This window comes from Colossoma macropomum, unplaced genomic scaffold (genome assembly GCF_904425465.1).
Source record: "Colossoma macropomum unplaced genomic scaffold, Colossoma_macropomum, whole genome shotgun sequence".
Taxonomy (NCBI): domain Eukaryota; kingdom Metazoa; phylum Chordata; class Actinopteri; order Characiformes; family Serrasalmidae; genus Colossoma; species Colossoma macropomum.
The window spans coordinates 29635874-29656112 of NW_023494791.1; the positions used below are offsets into that span (position 1 = coordinate 29635874).

The 20239-nt window shown below is 38.0% G+C and overlaps 1 protein-coding gene across 1 annotated transcript in view; it reads left to right on the forward strand.

Annotated features, from left to right (window-relative positions):
* cntln (centlein, centrosomal protein) overlaps positions 1 to 20239 on the forward strand; it is a 156758-nt gene that overhangs the window by 36205 nt on the left and 100314 nt on the right. The window contains exons 10-11 of the mRNA XM_036574811.1: positions 12593 to 12748; positions 19884 to 19973. Coding sequence (XP_036430704.1) covers positions 12593 to 12748; positions 19884 to 19973 — 246 coding nt within the window. The remainder of the gene's footprint in view (positions 1 to 12592; positions 12749 to 19883; positions 19974 to 20239) is intronic.

Consider the following 20239-nt stretch of genomic DNA (forward strand, 5'->3'; position numbering starts at 1 on the left):
TAACAAAATGGTATTTGTTTCAGGTAGAAACACTTTTAGCACAACATTATGCTGACGGTAGAGAAAGCATGGCGAAGAGTTCCACCCTGACTCTGCTAGGATACTTTAAAGGTGGAAACATCAAGGTCTTGCTGTTTTTCTTACTGTGGTGTCAGTGAGCTTGTGTTCATTGATGGGATCATGAACTCGGAAGACATTTTAGGATGCAAACCTGAGGAAGTCTGCATAGAAACTGTGCAAACGATAACTATCTTAAACACAGCAGTTGCTGCTTGAAAGACTGCTTTGCCAGAAAGAAAATTTCAGGGTTGAAATGGTCTGTTAACCGTTACCGTTTGTTTTGTGTTTCATAACATAATGAATCTAATGCCTTTTTAATATGCCACAAATATCCAAATACTTTCTGGGGCCACTATATATTATTAAATAAATGAAATAAAATGAAACCTTATTGTGAAATAAAATGATTTTATGTGCTATTGCAACTGTAACGTTGTATATGCAATAATCCCCTCCTTTTATAGGTCGCATGACATTTCCTGTACACATAAAAGCCACAAATTTAAAAAAGGAAAACAAATACATATCAGCATTGTTCTGCATAAGTGGCTCTAAATTATGCACGCAACATGATTAATCTTCCTTAACCCTTTATTGTTCCATTAACGTTCTCATTATGGCCCATTTTTTTATCGGTTGTTTTCAAGTTAACAGGCCCGAGTTCTACACTATTCCACTTATAACGTTTGTGTAGTTTTATGTACCAAAAATAGTTATAATTCATTTTCCAAGCTTTTTTTATACCTTAGAATTTAACTATATGTTTTGGCTGCTGTGCCTTCAAGACTGATATGTAAAGAATGATCTCTGTTCTAATTGGCTGCCCTGTGTTGTGCCTCATGCAGAAACACTCATTATATCTTCAGTGTGAATGGGTGGGCACAAACTACTGTAAGATGAAAAAAGTGAATGTTTGTAAATGAGCCGGTTCTCACGACATCACAAACAATTAATTAAATTTTGCATCTTAGTTTTTATATATGAACTGTATGCAATGAGGAGTGAAAGGCACATTTTGAAACTTTTACATTGTTTGCATATTACTTCAGACTCCTCTTTTAACAAAAATCAAGGGAAATATGATGGAAATATTTGGTTTCATAATCTGGTTACTGGTTTTATAAAGCCTTAATATTCCCTCCCCTTTGCTTCTTTCTCCCAAAATCACACAGAAGTCAGTCAGTCAAAGTGACATTGCTATTATGCATGCTCAAAAAATGTATATGTATTAATAAATACACATATTGCTTTTGTTGTCTAATCAAACATAGTAATCCACAAAAAAGTTGTAATCTGAGAATGGCTTTTCAATGGTGTCCTACTCTGATTTTTGTAATCACTTTGCGTAATCTAGATTACATGAGGTCTGTTACTATCTAACACTGGCTACCTACCAGTTAGAGATAATTGACGTGAGATTATGATGTGTTATAAAGCCTGTCCTCGAGAAGAGGAACTATAGCATTAACTATAGAGTTAAAGCGTTTATAGTCTGTTCAGTGCAGCTACAGTTAAACAATTAACAATATGAAATTTTTTTAAATAATGTTAGTCTATTGTTAAAAAAATTGGATTATGATATACATCTTATGAGTGATGTAGGTAGAGTTTTGGGCCAGAAAGATTTGATAGCTCTGTTAGATTCCCTTTTGACCTTTACTATATAGCACCACTGGAATGCCAAGTTCGCCTCAATATTTGAAATGTGAAACGTTCTTGATTGTTTATTTACTTTCCTCTCGTTTTTGATGTTTTACAGCTTTGTCAGTCATTTTAGAAACATCTACAGCTCTGTTCATTATTCTAGACACATCCAACATCCTAGCCTCCTACAACTTAGTACATGTGAGCTTCTGAGGAACCAGAGTTGAAGCATTCGCATTCTTTTCCTAGCAGCTGCAGTAAATCTGTTGATGGTGTTGAATTTGAAAAAAAGTGTTGGTACATTGCTCCAGCTGAAAAATTCTATTATCTCAGTTACTATTGCATGAGGTGTTGAAAGTTCAGTGCTTTTTCAGTGCTGCTATGTGCTAAACAATTCAATACTCTAACTTTCAGTTCTTTATTTAAATAGACTAACACTAAGTTTACATTGCATTCTGTTTAAAGACTAAATAACTAAATGATAATTGCTAATTTGACTCTGATGGGCAGAGGTGCATCCGTTAGCATATCTAACACATGCAGTTGAGAAGTTTCATTTAGAATATTTGGTGTTATACACTCAAACATTCAACATAAGCTATAACCCATTTTGTATTTGTTTTAAACACAGTGTGAGGAATGTTAGGCTATATGGTGTCTTCTCATCTAACTGTTAATCTCCCTGAAGACTGGTTAAATAAAACATTTTTAAATTATTTGATTTGTTTAAAGAGTTTTGTAATGATAGACTTATTTTGACAATCAGATGTTAGACCCACTGGCGAACCATTAGAGCTAGGCCTTCAATTCGAGCCATAAATGTCAAAACATGAGGAAAAAAACACCTCTAGAGGTGAGCAATGCTTGCTTATTTGATGTTTGTTAAGAATACATTAATAGGGCAGCGGTGAGTAATGTTTGTTGATTTGATATTCACACCTTTAGAGGGGAGCAGTAAGTAATGTTTGTTGATTTCGTATTTGTTAATGACGGCTTTAGAAGGCAGCAGTGAGTAATGTTTGTTTATTTGAGCTCGAGCTCTTTCTTTTATCAATTGGGAGCTACTCAGCCAGTTTGGCCTCTTCAGGATTGTACTGTAATAGCTGCATACAACAAACAAAACAAGATAGATTGTTAATCGCACTTGTTTATATGGCAATTAATCATCAGTTAGCATTGCATGATTCTGAGTTCTGTGCAAGATGTGCATCATACACTGAACCAAAAAGATAACTCCAGATTCCCTTTTGACCTTGACTAGTAGCTTTGCGCCACTGGAGTGTCATGTTTGTCATTTTACGAACAGTACAGTGCTCGGGGTATTTTGGTGGCAAAGAGTTTGAGCTGAGTTGTTTTGATTTAGCTTTTTATGTTGTTTTTGGTTATTGAATACGCTGCCTTATAAGCTGTGAGATGAAAAATAATGAAAGCAGTTCGTTAAACCTTGAGAGAGAGAATATTACTCATAGGTGATGAAAGTTGTATAGTCTTCACTCTCTTCCTCTCTTTTTCCTCGCTCTCTCTCTCTTTCTCGCCATCCCTTTCCCAGAAGGCCTGGAGACCGAGCTGCTTCCTCCGATAGCGTTGGCGTGTGTGTGTGTATGTGCCGCCTGTGTGTTATTAGCGTTAGCATACGCAGGAGCTGTCAGATGTATAATTGAAGTGTCAGCTCCCCACACACACACGGCTTGTTATGTGGGGTCATGTTTAGAAGAGTAGCCGTGTTTCCTTTGATCAGGACCATCATGTGGAGCAGCCGCCGCATACTGAGAGCCAGCCGGTGTGTGTTTGGGGTTTAAATGTTTCACGGTGACGGAGGAAGCAGATAGATCGCTACACACCGCCGCTCTGCCAATTAGCCAGCTCCATCATGTTTGCTTAAAAATAAATAAAAAGTAAGTCTGTAAATAAATAAATAAGTATTAGTCCATTTTACACCACAAGCCACATAAGAAGGATATTAGTATGTGGTTTATTCTTTTGGATTGAATGCTTTTCAGCATATGTGGTCAAAAAAGGGTGGAAATCAATATTCAGTTTATTAGCTCTTTTACCTTGTGGGAAAAGACTGAAACTTCTAGAACTGACTGGTTTTAAAGTGATTTATATTCAGTGATATAGATTTAAGGATTTTAAAGAGGCTGTGACTGTCAATAATTTACAAAAATGAATGATTAATAATAAAAACAGATTTCTATAGGAAACTTGAGCCACATAACAGAAACATTTTATCTTAGGCCTAAGTTAAAGGACATCATGCAAAATCAAACTTCCCTTGCTTTTTTGAGGTAAGAGTTTAATGTGGTATATAAGCAATTTTAAAGTTTCAAATACAAGCAGTGATAGTTGCGAAATGTACTGTTCATGTCTCAGTCCGTACAGTACATAAAACTAGGAACCATGTAAACTAGGCTGCAAAACAGCCCATTTAGAATTTATTGTTTTTCTCTTGTAAAAAAAATAAAATAAATAATAAAAAAACCCCATTTATGTAGTGTCTGTAAGCACTGAAGTTAAGGAATGTTTCAGAAAGGGGTGCAATACAGAGTAGCCAATCAAAACAGAGCTCATTTACATATATCAGTCTTAAAGGCGGCATTTAAAAAAATAGCCTGTTCTAAGGATAAAGGGAGATTGAAAATGATTGTATAAAAACTAAATACGAATGAATTGTTTTTGGTACACAAACCCACACAAATGATAAGTGAAATAAGTAGTGAAAATCAGAAATGCAAGGGATATGGGCCCTTTAAGATCCGACAAGTTCAAGATAACATTTTTAACACAGTTACGAAATCCTCAACTAGTCTGTTACCCAGCAACCGATGAAACAGGTTCAACTGAGGCCTATCAAAGTAACGTAAGCGAAAGTGTAAGTTATATTTAACTAGACATAATATATATCTAATTATTTAACATAGATATAATACTTTGTAAAGTCAAATTGCAGTGAACTGGAAGTTTTAGCAACATAACTAAAATATTGTTACAGCACCCCCTGCTGTTTAATGAGTTCGTCGCTGCTCCCCAGCTTCGTTTTCCTTTTTTTTGCCAAGCCCAGTTTTTGTTTCCCAGGTAGCCTGCCTTCCCTGCACACTATGCTATTTCTCTTAACAAACAGCTGCATGTTCTTCTCATTATTAGCATGAGCTCTTTTGATGTAGCACTTTATTTGGTTCATGTTATTTAAATAGGCAGTTGATTTAAAATGGGAAAACTTTTTGTTGAAAAAAGCAAATAATATTGATTACATTGCAAGTTTGGCTAATAAAAAGTACAGGAAATGTGTTGCTTCAGGGGTTCTTGACCTTTTTTCAGAGTGCGGCCCTTTTTTAGGGTTAAAAATATTTTGAGAAGGAGCGTAATATTTGGGAGGAAAAGTATTGTTCAGTGAACTGTTAAAGTTAGCTGGTTAACTGTTTTTGCAACTGTGAGTGATAATTAACAGTATATTGACTGAGGAATGCTTCTTTGTTTAATATTTTTCGGAAAGATGATGCCACAGCAGCCCTTTTGTTTTGTTTTTGGATGACACTACCAAGGTTCTTAAATTTGTGGTGTTAAAGTTCACCTTGGCCTGAAGTAAAATTTAATGCTAACGGGAATTAATTCATTTTTCTTTCCTGTTTAAGTAATATGACTTTTTCACCAGCCACTCGTGAAAATTATTTTCTTTGTGTTTTATAAGGTAAATGTGTTTATCGCACCACTCTTGCGACTCCCAGAACCATTTCGGGATCCCCAACTCAAGAACCCCAGTGCTAGTGTGTTTCATGGGTTTATTTACTCCATATAGTGTGAGCTTCAGATAAAAAAAGAGCTCATAAAAGATTTTAAAGACATTCACAAGCAATAAAGACTTGGATAGGAAAGATTGATGAGCTATAGATCAAACTATTTCTGTTCGAAACATGGGCTCGCCTAGTGCCCCTTCCGTCTGGCAGATGAATGTGATCTGATAAAGATGAAACAGATGCTGTTTGCATATTCCATGAATGTAATGTCTCCTGTGAAGGAAGCAAAACAGTAACTTTAATATGTTTTCATATACCCCACATAGCCTAGTGTTTTTCAGTACAACTGACTATCAGTAGAAATGTAAGCCTAAAACAAAAGTTAGGACACCACTGGAGTCATAATACATTAGGACACTATTTTGGCAAATTAAGATGAATCTGTAATTTTCTTTTCTCATCTGCAAATATCAGATAATGAACTTGGAAACTGTAACTCTGTACGTTATAGTGGTCCTAGACATATAAGATTTCAGACTTCCTTTACCATACTAATCTGAAAATTGTTAAATTAAAAGCTGGAATTACATTTTAAAAATAACCCGTTTGGCTTGAAGAACAGGCTAAATTAAATCGGACCCTCTTTTTTTGTCCATTTGGTGTTTAGTTTGATCTCAGGGCTGCTTTAGTTGGCTGTGTTTCGGCTGCAGTTGTGCTGTGATCGTGCGGCCGCAGTGTTTTTTGTCTGCAGCAGCTCGAGTGTTCTCATTAGATCAGAGCTGTGTGTACTGAGGCTCGTTAATAAACCCTGACCATGTGCTCCAGAGCCATAGGTCACTCTCTCTCTCTCACACACACACACACACACACACACACACACACACACACACACACACACACTTGCACTTCTTGTCCCTCTGCAGGAGCTTTGTACAGCAGCCTTGCCCAAACTCCATTTCACACACACGCGCACACACACGCGCACACACACACGCACACACACACACACACACACACAGTATCTTTACTTACTAAATATTTTTCCTTACACACATGCACGCAACCTTAACATTCACAACAACATATATCTACAGCACTAGGTAGAAGGCAAGACCACCCTTCATTTATTTGATTTCCAGTCAGAATGTCCATTAAATGCAAGTAAAGTTTTTCTGAATTGGGAAAATAGCAGAAAACAATGTTTTAAATAAAAGAATTACACCAAGGCCTCAGTATTTAGTGTGTCCACCCTCTATTACAGCTTTCAGTCTTTTCAGGAGACTTGCTTTTAGCTTTTCAAAGAAATCTGCTTTTTATCTGATATTTTCCATCTCCAAAGTTCAGTCTTGGAAGTTGGTTGCATTTTCTGTTTCTGATGATCCAGATAATCCCAAACACATTCAGTGATTCTTAGGTCTGGACTCTGGGGTGGCTAGTTCATTGTTCTCCAGCAGGTTCTTTCTTTGATTTCCAAATTTTCTTTTCTCAGTAAAGGCTTCTTGACATCTGAGCATTCTTTCATACCCATAGTGTTGAGTTGTCTTCTCACAGTGGAAGGATGGACAGAAACACCTGTGGATTTTTTCAGATCTGAAGCAAAAGTGGGGCTTGATTTTCTCTTGTCTCTCAAAGACTTTTGCATGATGCGTTTTCTATGACAATGCGCACAAAAAGTGTGTGCTTCAGCCTTTATAACAAAGTAATGCTTACAATTAACTCATTAAAATTTGGCTGAAGAATAAAGGATGTTAAAATTAAACAGAGAGAGAGAATGAACAATAATAAATTAAAATACATTCAGAAGCACTTAGGACAGGCTGAAAATTGTTGTGAAAATGGGATGCCTAGTGTTGATGTGATCTGATGCAGGTAAAACAGATGCTATTTGCTGTTTCTATAAATGTAATGTCTCTTGTGGGGAAGCAAACATTAATATGACTATCCTGATTCCGCACTTAGGAACGCTTCGCTTGACTGAGTATAGTATGAGACAATATCACACACTAACCGACCATATTTCAGGAATACAGAAAGAATGGCAGCAGCAACCATGGACAGCTGGTTAGTTCAAGCCATAGTTCAGTGAAAAATCTAATTTTCAGAGCCCCCCCGACCCCCTTTAAATTTAGTCAGTCAACCAAGATATGTTTGCTTCTTTTGTTTTACGCTGGAGATATGAGGTTAATATGGATTGTAATAAAAAGTGGAAAAGTGTGTTGCATGAAAACAGTAAGATCAGCGAAGCCTTAGCATTGTTTGTACTTTTATTAATTTTTATAGGTAACAGCATGTCATACAGTGTTAGAAACCACATAAGCAAATCAGTAAGAGATTAAGTAAAGCTGCACTATTTTTGATTTTTTTTTTTGTTAAAATTGAAAGAAGTGGCATTACTTAGTCAGGAGAGAGAGAAAAACATGCTAAATATGTGTGCATGCACAGTTGCGAGTCAACTTGCAAAGCCTAGAATGATAATCTTTGTTTTTGATAGTCTCAAAAAGAAAGTCTCTCTCAATGTTCAGGTCTCAAATGTACAATCAACATTATATCCATGATGATTACAATAGTAGATAATTCACTTACATCCTCAGAAGACATGTCGTTCTCCAAGTGTTGACTTGAGTTCTCTTTGAAAACTCTACCAACATGCTTGCAATCATCAGATTCATCCGCTCGTGAGGGTCTGAAGTACAAACAACGTTCGTTACAAAATGTTCTTTTGCACATTGCATGCAATTACTTATCTCCACCAGAGAGGGCTTCAGATCTCCAATAAGTACATGGTGTAGCTTTAACAACTCGACACGGTTTTAGGCAAGTGTGTGATGATTAGGGGTTCAGCTTGCACCATTCTCATTGGCCGGACGTAGCTCAAGTGCAAACGTGAAATGGCTGGTCAACAAAATTTTGGCCAAGGAGGAAAATGTGTTTTATTTTTCACTGAGCCATTGTTCACAAAGTCTGAAATTGATTTGCCCAATCAGAGCACCACTACTAAAGACTAAGAAAATGTGTTATTTCTTGCTTTCCTCTCTGTGTACATGCACATGAGTGAAAGAAAGCCCTCCACAACCCAAAGACTAGACCCATTCCTGATCTGGCTCAGTACAGGTCTGAGTCCTGATTAATGCCGGCTGGGTAATTAGTGCTGGTCCAGTTTGTTTTGTGGTATAAATGGTGCATGTGTCGAACATTAGCTCTCTCTCTCTTTCTTTCTCTCTCTCACTCTCTCATTCGCATGCATCCCTCGCTCCTGAGCCAGCAGACGGGTCACGAGCCTCAGGGAGCGCAATCACGAGCCTCCTCCATATGTTCCTGCCCCATCTACACTGGGACCTCCCGCACCATTCAGTCCCACAAGAGCCTAATCGTGTTCTGTAATTACAGCACTACTCTCTCTCTTCCTCTTATACTCTCTCTCTCTCTCTCTCTCTTTTTCTCTCCTTTCTCTCTCTCTCTGTTTCCCAATCTCTTCTCTGCTGGCTGGAAATGAGAGAAAATCCTCAAACACTCCCTCATCAGATAATTTGTAAATTGCTTTACGCGGCTGCTGCCGAACGAACTTCATGGTTGTATTTTTTTCTTCTTTTTTTATTTTTTTTTTTTGACTGCTTGAAATTATAAATAATTGTAACAGATGCAGCAATATGGCCGGCCTCCAGCAAACGAGGCCCCAGATAATTTGGCCGACCCCTTTGACAGGCCAATTTAATAAAATGTGAACAAAATCTTCCCCGCTAATAATTTATCATCCTCTCTCCCAATTGGTTAAACTTAATTACCCTGGCAGTTAACAAGGTCACACCCAGATGCCAAGTGCGGCTGTAGTTTTGATAATGCAATCAGGAACCCAAAGGTGATGACAGTGGTGTTGTATTTTTCATTACCTCACTCTCGGTGAGAAAAGTGGGTGCCAAGGCCCTGCTTGTCAGTCGACGCTAATTATCCCTCATCATACTGCTTAGACTGAGTGCTGATATTGTGGCAGAGACGTGGCGGAAGCTTTACATTCTGCTGCAAGATGGCTGTTTGTGAAGAAAGAAAGTTTGCTTCTGTTAGTTTACATTTGTTTGAGCCTGTGAAACTGACTCCGCGTTCTGCTATATTTAACACAGACAACATAAAGGTAGCCAGTGGTTAATGTTAGTGGTTAATCATTTTAGCTCTTGTCTTTTCTTCTGGCTGGGATTTTCTCTTTCTTACTGAATTCAATTCAGTTCAGTTCAATTTGTATACAATATGTGTACTTTCTGTAACAGTCATTGTTCTGAAGCAGTTGGAAACCAGAAATGTGGGTGAAGCACCGTAATGAGTGTCACCAAGAGAGGCAGTGTCAGCAAAAACTCCCTGGTGATATAAGCATAACATACAACTCCCTCAGAACCTGAGGAAGAAACACCGATAAGAACCAAGGCTCAAAAGGAAAGCTCCCTAAAAGTATTAAGAAGAAGCTACTGGGAGGAACCAAGCCTCAAAAGGGAAAACTCCCTAAGAGCATGAAGAAGAACCTCTATGAGGAATCACAACACTAAAGAAAAACTCCTGAAGATCTTGATGAAGAACCACTGTAAAGATCTGGAGAAAAAACTGACTGGGTGGGAAAAAGAATGGGTGGTAGATATAAGAACAAGATGGGGAAGTTCCGTATGAACAGTATTGACAATGTGGTAGTTAAGCAGATTTTAAACGAAAGTTGATGTTCCAGTTTATCCCAAAGCTACTGGATGAGGTTGCGGGCGGGGCTCTTTGGAGGCTGGACAAGTTCTTTCACAGCAAACTTAACAAACAATTTCTTTATGAAGCTCTCTTTCTGCATGGGGCCATTTTGAGTGGATCTTTATGGGTGGGAAGTTTGACACCACATCACACTATATGGATAGACTAAAGAAAGTAGCACTTATTGCACTTCTTAGTGCAGATTTCAGGTTTTGTTCTTTATACTCAGCCCATGTGAACATTAGCAATGTGCCTTGAACATCAAATATCTACATTAAACAACTCACCAAGCTACGCTGGTGGGGGTTACTCATCGTCTTTTCTCAAAATCTTTTAGCAACCTCAATGATAGCAATGTAGAGGATGCTGCAAATGCCATATACATAAACTGGCCACTTTATTAAGTACACCTACCTTGTCTCTACACTTTTGTCCATTTTTTCAGATTCATTTACCATATAGGTACGCTTTGTAGTTCTCCAGTGAGAGGCTGTAGTCCATCTGTTTTTCTGCATAATTTGTCAGCCCCCTTTTACACTGTTCTTCAGGGATCAGGACCACCACAGAGCAGGAATTATTTGGGTGGTGGATCATTCTTAGCACTGCAGTGCCTCTGACGAGGTAGTGGTGTGTTAGTATGTGTTGCGCTGTTCATTGTTCATAGTGGTGGTGACAGAAACCAGATGTGTGAAGAGTTTAGTGCCTCTTAAAGCTCCCTCCTCATTACATGAAATGGTTATGAATATGCTGCCTGATGCCAGTAACATTTTAACGTTTTATGATAGGTTTGAGAAGGCTTTGCTCCAAAATGTATTTTCTGATATCTGTTAATGGCAGAGAGGTACATGCAGGGTGTCGTAAGGCAAAATAGTCCATAAAGAAAACATATTTTTCAGATTTCATCATTACATACACTGTAAAATTCAGAAGACACATGTGGTTTCACTGGTTGTTTTGGATATTTGTGCTATAGACATGAAGACTGCTTATTCCTGTCACCACCACTGTAAATAAGTTCCTCTGAAGTTATACAGAAAATCAGTGGAACTCCCCTTTTAGCAAATCTGAGATGGCTCACTCGTGTGAAGCAGGTTTACAGCTTTAGCTCATATAAGCAGGTGTTACAGAAGTATCCTGCAGTGCCAGTCTATTTAGGTACAGTGATGTCCATATATCAAATTCTTCTTTTTCTCAGTCGCTGTGTCTTTCTCTGTCGTGCGCACACACACACTCTCTCAGTGAGGTGAGGCCATTTGCCCTTGTCTCTGTGGTGTGTGTGTGTCCCTGTGAAGCTTACAGTCTTAATTGACGGGCTGCTACGTGGTGATGAATAGCAGTCACACCACGCTCCTCACACACAGCTGTCCCCTGTCCTCAGGGTAAAGTGTGTGTGTTTGTGTGTGCGATTGTATTTGATTAAGCCGTTAAACTTTTGTGGGTATGTTTTTTATGAATGCTTTGTTAGTAATTTAAGGAGCCCATATTGTACATTTTTCTTTATCCATCTATATTTAGTTTCATGTATGAATTTTTAATGGTTTTATATACCATAAACAGTCACAGTTGATTTTTACATGGCCACTTTTCAACCTTTTTTCACTTTTCGTTATCCCTTAGAATTTCACAGGCTTTTTTAGTTACTGTGCCACTAAGACTGATATATGCAAATGACCTCTGTTCTGATTGGCTGCTGTGTATTGTGCTTCAATCAAAAAGCAGTCCTGCTGTAGGTTGAATCAGTGGATCTGTGTAAATGTGTTGGTTTTTGTAACATCGCAGAAATAATGAATCTATTTTTGTAACTTAGTTTTCTTATATGGACTGTATGGACTGGGAAGTGAACGGTATGTTCTGAAACTTTGTTTACAGAGTGTTTACATACTATGCCAAACTTTTTTATTTTAGAAAGAGAGAGGGAGATTTAGTTTTTTTCTAATTTGGGCCCTTTAAGTTGTTTTAAATGCAATTATATAGTGAATTTGTGGTAATGTGCTTCTTAAGGGTGTAAAAAAGAATCTGTGCATCAGTCTGAAGGTGATGATTCAAGTCCATCCTTTTTGAAATATTAGAATTGATTATAATCAGTCGTAATAATATTCAGTAATATTCAGTATTGGCCTAAAAACTAAAGTAAAAGTAAAAATAACTACATATATTGTTTTATTGTCTATATTCAGTTTGTGTAGTATTGAACATTGTGTAGTATTCGTATCTTATTCCCATATAAAAATCCCTTTGTCCACTTATAAATATAACAACATGAAAAAAGTCCGTTGTTGATTTCACAGATTTGCATTAATTTGAAAGATTTTTGTTTTTTTTTCCTGTTAGTAGGCAAGAGCAGGAGTCTAATAAAGTTTTTAACAGAATGGTGCTGTTAATATAATTTCAATCAGGTATAATGATAAGGATTTTGTTTATATTTGTGTGTGAGACAGGCTGTAGAGCAGCAGTGTGGTGTGTGTCAGGAACCACAGGCCTCTACTCCGGTTCCTCCCCCGCAGCATGAGGAGGCTACAAGGGGAAATGAACTTCAAGTACAGTCTATAACTTCAGGGACACAGAGCTCTGGAGCTGAGCAACAGGCGCAGCAGGTATGTCAACACACTCTGAAGATACACCAACACACACTGCAGGAGAACGCGCACTGCAGATGCACCTACACCCAGAGTGGGTCTGAGTAAAACTGTACCCCCTTAACTAATCAGTCATTGTGTTCTTGGTCGGCTTAAATTCTGTCAGTTGACAATTTTTAGGACTAGATCCCGGATTAGCATTATGGATGAATTCTCTATAAGTATTTATTTACTAATGTATTTACTGGATAAAAACGTCTTGTCAACTTAAATAGGCCCTTTTCACATTTGCTTGTTTTTTTCTGCTGGAAGTACTTGCAGGTAGAGCTGGGCGATATGGCCAAAAATCTTATCACAATAAAAAATCAGTCGATATTGATACATATCGCGATAAATGTCACATCATTATTTCTAAGTTTGAAGGCTGATTTTTGAGTAGTCAGTTGCTGTTTTAAACTATCCTTTATGGTCGGAACATGACTAACACTTGCCAAACGGTCGAACAAACCAAAAAATGTGTCCTAAATTGTCTATTTCCTGCACATTCTGACATTGAAATATGCCTTAAAAATATAAAAAAAAAAACTTTCGTAGATATTTATAATCAACCAATAAACACTTTGATCTAGTGCAACTCCTGAGTTAAAAATCCCAAGTTATTTCAAGAGCTTAAAGCTTGAGTGTTTTTAGAAGCTTAACATTGCTTCCTTCAGGGGTCTCTGACCTTATTTGTTAAAGCTGAAAGAACAAAAAAACCTAAATTCCGCGTGTGAATCTAGGTCTCTGTCCAGACAAGATAGATCTTATCATTAATGCTTTGTTTAAACATGAAGAATTCACCCGCACAACAGTGTAATTGCAACTTAAACCTCAGTTCTTAAATGTTTTTTTTTTTTTAATACAGTCGTTAGAATTTCTATGGAGAGCAAGAAAAGGGAAAATGAATGTTTAAAAAACATAAATGTTTAAAAACATCAACTGGTTAATAAATTAAGAGATGTGGACATTTTCTAAAAATTAAACTGGTAGTACCATGTCTCTTAAATATTATGCCACAAAGTGTCTGTCATGCAGAAATCCAAGCAAGCTTTTCAACAAGGTAGAAACTACATGAAACAACCACTATCGCAACCAAAATGCTAAACTACGTCTTTCATGTTGTGATCTAGACTGACTAAAATGTCCAATGTCCAGTTACTTTTACCCCAGATGAATTGTTATTATAGATTGTTTGTATTTAGATACTTAACAAGCTTGTAATGAATTACCTTCTACTCCAGTCACACTGGCTATCATGCTAATTTATCATGGACATTTTAAACTAAACTTACTGATGAAAAAAACACACAAATTACCAAAAATAGCAATTGCATTGAGTAGAATAGATATCTAAACGAATGCGGCCAGTGTTTTAGGAAACCTTTACTCCCGGAATGGGTCCCATTTCCACCTCTGGTCATGATAATGTTAATGCTACAGCATACAAAGACATTTTAGACAATTAAATCCTTCCAACCTTGTGGCAGCAGTTTGGTGAAGGCCCCTTCCTGTTCCTGCATGACTATGCTCCTGTGCACAAAGCAAAGTCCAAAAATGCCCATGGTTTATTAGGTCCATATTAATGCCCATGGTTTTGCAAAGGAATGTCCAACAAGCTTATATAAGTAGTCAGGTGTCCACATACATACATAAGCCAGCCATGCTTAGTTGCCCTCTTAATTAACCTGAACGCAACAGTATATGTAATATATTGTTTATTTTGTTTTTTTTTTTAATTCTAACGCACTGTATTGCATACTGTTATCCCTAAAAATGAAGAAAATCCAAGATAATACTGTTGTTTTTTTTTTTACTATGTGGTGTGCTTTTGCACATTTTTATAGATACAGCATGTCATACAGTGTGAGAAAGAACACACACAATATGCTAATTAGTGGGTTATGAGCTTCCATCACTTGTTAGCGACATTAGCTTCGTAGCTCCAGTGGAAAACTGAAGAATCAAACTTCAGATGCCAAACGTCTCTTGGCTGATCAAGTACATTTGGAGTAAAGCTGTGTAAATTAGGAAAAGGAGTCTGTATAAATTGGGCTTTTTGTCAAACTATCGCTTTAAACTTCAGTCAGGCCTCCTGCTGCTGCAGACCCAAATGAACACACCTGACTCTGCTTAGCACATGCTTCTATGAGCCCGAGTCTGTGTGTGTGAGTGGAAGTGTCTGTTTCACTGAGTGTGACTGTGTGTATGTGTGTGTGGCTCCTCAGGACACCTCAGATCAGATTTTTTCCTCTCTTCAGAGAAGACTTATCATGTGATGGCGTTTGGTGTGTCTCGTCCCCCTGCTGTGGTCAGGTGACCCTGCCCTGTGTCTCATGCATGCCTCAGGGCCCAGACGCTTGGAAATTTCTGTGGTCAAAACAAAGCACTTTTTTTTAAAGACATATCACCTTTGACCAAAACACTGGAATATGACACACTTTTCCACATGATTGTGGACTTGGCCAAAACAAACAAGTGCAATTAGTATGGCTGACCTCAGAGCTACAGTCTGTCTGTAGCTGCCAGACATTCTGCATTGATAGCTCTGCATTCATTAATGACTATTTTTAGGAAAGGACAAAAAGACATCAGTCATATAGTTGTGAATCTCTGTGATAGTCATTCATTAAAATACAATAAAAGTGGAAACTGTCTGTGGGCACATTTTAAAATGTGTAAAGAATGATGCTAGGCCTGTACATGGCGACAATTAATTATTACGGTAACTATGGTAACAGCCCCAAGGCATGGTAAAAACTCATTTACTGACAGTTTTTAAAAATTCGTTTTTTTTATTTTATGCAAGCCAGATCAAGACCAGAGTATTCGCACACATAAACATTCCTTTTAAACGTTTAGGGATGTGATGTTACTTTACCAAGACCAAGTTTATTCTGCAAATGCAGCTGCTGATTAAACATGCTCTGTGCTGCATTTAGATATCTTCCCTTTCAAAAAGCCTCTATGGTATGATTTACATTTTAGGACATCCTCACACCAAAGTGTTAGGTTTCAGTCTGAAAAACGAATTTGGTCTCGGGGGAAAAACACATTAGCAAAAACATGTCTCAGCTCTCGTTCATCAGGCAAAATGGCTTCAGAGAAAAAGGCAGAGGGCTAAGCTAAGTAGCCCAAACTCTCAGACAGTTTGTGACATTTGCAATTCTGTTCTTTATTACTAGATTCATTTACAGTGTAATTGTAATTCAATTCAGCGTCAAAGTACTTCTTACTCAAAGTACTGTTAAGTCAGTGTCGGCTACAGCAAAAGCACAACTTTAAGATATGCATGCAGAGGTTTTTGGTTAGTTTATTTTTAAGTCAATCAAGTGCTTACTAACAAAAAAAAGCCCTTTATGTCTGGATAATCCATCTCTGTTAGTGTGTGCGAGTGAGTTTGGGTTGGCTTCAGGTTTCAGTTTTAGCAGTACTTGTCGGACCTGTTCAGGTCAGGTCTAAAAATTACAGGTTGGGTTCAGACTTCAATTTCATGCCTATGCAGACCTATAATGTGAGTACCTTTGACCAGTGATTAGGCACTGTTTATTTTTTTATTCTTGATTCAGTGTTGTATGTTCATCAGTCATTTCTTCATTCATTGTTCTCATCTTGGTTCGTTTTATTGTTTCTTTCTCAAACTCCTTGGTAGTTTTTCCTTTTGAGTCTTGATTCCTCTCAGTGGTTCTTCCTCACACTTTTAAGGAGTATTTCCTTTTGAATCTTGGTTCCTCTCAGTGGTTCAGTGTTCTTCGCCATTGTTGACCTTGGCTTGCTCATTAGGGGCTTGGATTTCTGTAAAGCTGCTTCATGAGAACGCCAGTTGTAAAAGGTGTTGTGAAAGTAAATTTTTGATTAAGTTGAATTTAATTAATCAGTAGGTAACATATACCCTAGGATGCTATATGTGTGCTATGCTAGGCTATAGCTTATCTAAATGTCACATATTTTATTTACAATTCTTTTTCCAAAAAAGTTGGGATGCTATGCAAAAATGTAAATAAAAACAGAATGCATTGTTGGGCAAATCATTTAAACCCTCTGTTTAATTCATCGTAGTACAAAGTCAACATAACAAATGCTGAAACTGCTAAATTTTATTGTTTTTTGAAAAGTATATGCCTATTTTGAATTTGATAACAGCAACACATTTCAAAAAAGTTGGGACAGGGGCAACAAAAGACTAGTAAAGTTGTGTAATGCTAAAAAAGCAACACATTTTCTGGGCCTGAGCTCATTTAAGATGGACAGAAGCAAAATGCTAAGTGTTTTGTGGTCAGATGCATCAAAATTTCAAATGCTTTTTGGAAATCTGGCTCTGGGACTGTCTGGCTCTTGGAAAGCTGGACAATACACTATGTGATTGTAGAAATCTCATTCCTTGGTGAGTCTGTACATTTGAACAGACAATCATATACTTGAAACACAGCCTCTATAGACAGCTCTGTCTGTGAACAATTTCAAATAAAGCTGTTTTATTCAAAATAACACACTGAGTATAGAGAGAGAGAAACTGAGCAGCGCTGCTAACACTATTCACTGAAGCTAAAGCCAAGTGGTAACTTATGCAGTAGGACAGTCGCTCTTCAGCCTGATTTACACGTATCAGCATTTAGACCTTTTAATTCCATTCAGCCGAACAGAGTAAAGTCAGTACAGACGGACTTTGGTAGTAAATGGCGACTTTCTTTCTGTCTGTCTCTCGCTAGCCTTTGATAGATACTTTTACATTTATGCATTTAGAAGACACTTTTACCCAGAGCAACTTAGTTTAATCATGTTACAGAGGCAGGTCAGCATGGCATTAGGAGTCTTATTGTTGTATTTAAAACGGGCTAAAATCACACAGTGTGGGGTATATGCGAGATACCACCAGACCTACGCTGTGTGTATATACCAAGGCAGAATGTTGTCTGACTGTCACAGAGTCAATAACTGTTCTTTTTGTGAGCAGAGCCTCCTTCACTGTGTTTGTTCAACAGCACGTTAGTGTACACTTGGCTTACGTCACAGCTGGTATCGGAATGTTGGTATCGGTGAACTTCTATGAGTCAGACTACGTGAGCGCGGTATCGGCCCGCTACCCGCTACCAGTATCTGTATCAATGCAACCTTAGAAACATCTATGGGTTTTTTCATATCTGAAGCAGGAGTGGAGCAAACAAGACAATTTTCCTGTTTCTCAAAGGTAAAACCAAGTGCTTTTATGTGTTGGGAACAGGTTTGGTTGTCTACTAGGTCCTGCAAGGTTATTAGGAGTCCCAGTTTTTCTTTATCTTGTAATAATTAGTTTTGGGACACTTTTTTTTTGGGTCTACCTCGATTGCACTGTATAACAATAATACTTAAAGTTGTGCTGTTTCTATCTAGAAGGCCAAAGCTTTCCATGTACAGCAAGCAGAAAAAATACTTTTACATTTGCAATTAGCAGACGCTTTTACCCAGACCAACGTACAGTTTAATCATGTTACAGAGGCAGGTCAATGTAGCATTAGCAGTCTTATTGGTGTAGTGCGGTAGGCTTACCCAGGCAGGCAATCAAGCCCCAGTCTGCTGTGTGGAGGGAAGCATTATTACCCTCTATACCACTCCACATGCTAGTGATTCCCCTTCCAAGGGAATCGAAGATTGTTAAAGAATCGAACTTCAGCATTTTAGGTGGAGGGCAGCTTTATCACCCGCTACACTATGCTAACACCACTACATGAACCTATAGACACAAAGATGGGCACACAGCCAGTAATATGTATAAAATAGACTTATTACTTTAATATCTAGATCTTTGCTTTTCACAATAATGTGCATATGTCTGACAGACTATAGCAAACTTACTGATGAGTTTTTGCTAAGCCAAAGCTTTAATCAGGCCTTACTGGTCCACAGTTTTGATAAAATTAGTCTTCTTTACCAATATAATCACACAATTAAATTGAAAGTTTGCCATAGCTCAACAATCTACCCAACACACTACACACCCTCACCTGTCTCTGTCAATCTCTCTCTCTCTCTCTCTCTGTTCTCTCTCTCTCTATGTCTCCTTCTCTTTCTATCTTCACCTTTCTCTTCCTTTTTTATTTTTCACTTGCCCTGTAGTTTTCTGTCTTTCCTCTCACACCCTTTCCTATTTCTCTTTCTTCTTCTCTCTTTCCTCTCTCTCTTTCTCTCTTTTACTCTCTCTCCCATTGTCCTATGGAGTGTAACACTAGGCCCTGATAGAGCAATTAAAAGCTTCTTCCTCCCCACCTTTTGGTAATGAGGCCTGGCGCGTTTCTCCCTCTCTAACCCTTTCCTCTCCCCTAATGGGACATCATTATTGTCAAAGAAACAATGCAGATGGAAATGAACGCGCTCATTAGGCCTCGCGCACGGCACCCTTCAGAGAGATGTGCTCGCGCTCTGGCCCGCACGTGCCCCTGTTTGTTTAGTGTGTGTGTGTCTGTGTGTGTGTCTGTGTAGTGGTTGGGGTGGTGTAATGTAGCTCACTCATTTGGAGCGTGTGTAATTGTTGCATTGATGTCGAGTGTTGGTCGAGTGCACCCTCTGTGTTCAGGGTGTATCACTATACAGTATAATAACAAAGCAGCTGGCCTATGGTCCCCCCTTCCCACCGCACACACTCTGCTCTCTCTATGTCTTTCTCTCTCTCTGTCTCTCTCTTACTTTATCTCTTTCTTTCTCTTTCTTTCTCTCTTTCTGTCTCTCTCTCCCTCTAATCACTGTTTCCTACATTGAAACACTATATAGAACACTATTATAAGGAAAAGAAATGTCCCTCTTATCACTGTTTCTTGTATTTGAGCACTATATGGAACACTACACTACTGCATCATCCTCATAGAAGTAAGTTCTTTGCTGTTGCTGCTGACATGGATTTGCTCATCACATTAGTCCTATTCTCTAACGTGTGCATTATTGGTATTCCACATCTGATATGTTACATTGTTTGTCCACAAGCTGTTGGTGTGGAATATAAGGGATTCTGAGAGTACTACAGATTATAAAACAAATCTCTCTCTCTCTCTCTCTCTCTCTCTCTCTCTCTCTCTCTCTCTCTCTCTCTTTCTCTCTCTCTCTCTCTGTCTCTCTTTCTTTCTTTCTTTCTTTCTTTCTCTATTAGCGCTCCAGATCACTCTCTCCAGGTAGCAGGAGCAGCAGTATTGCAACTGAGAGGAGGATCCAGCAGCTGGAGGAGTTACTCTCGCTCAAGGTGAACACACACACTCCTCTCACTTTTTTATCTGTTCTCTCTCTCTCTCTTTCTCTTCTTTCTTTGTGTGGACAAAACAAATAGATCATCAAGTGTAAATTTTACAACTTCCAGATCTGTCTGCTCGCCACTGGTGGGTGTTTTTACGTCGTTTCTGTATGTAAATGAAAAGAAAGGAAACAAGAGTCATACCCAGCATATCAGTGCATGTGATACATTGATTGTTTTTTCATCATTTTACATAATGTTACAATAAAGCATAAAAT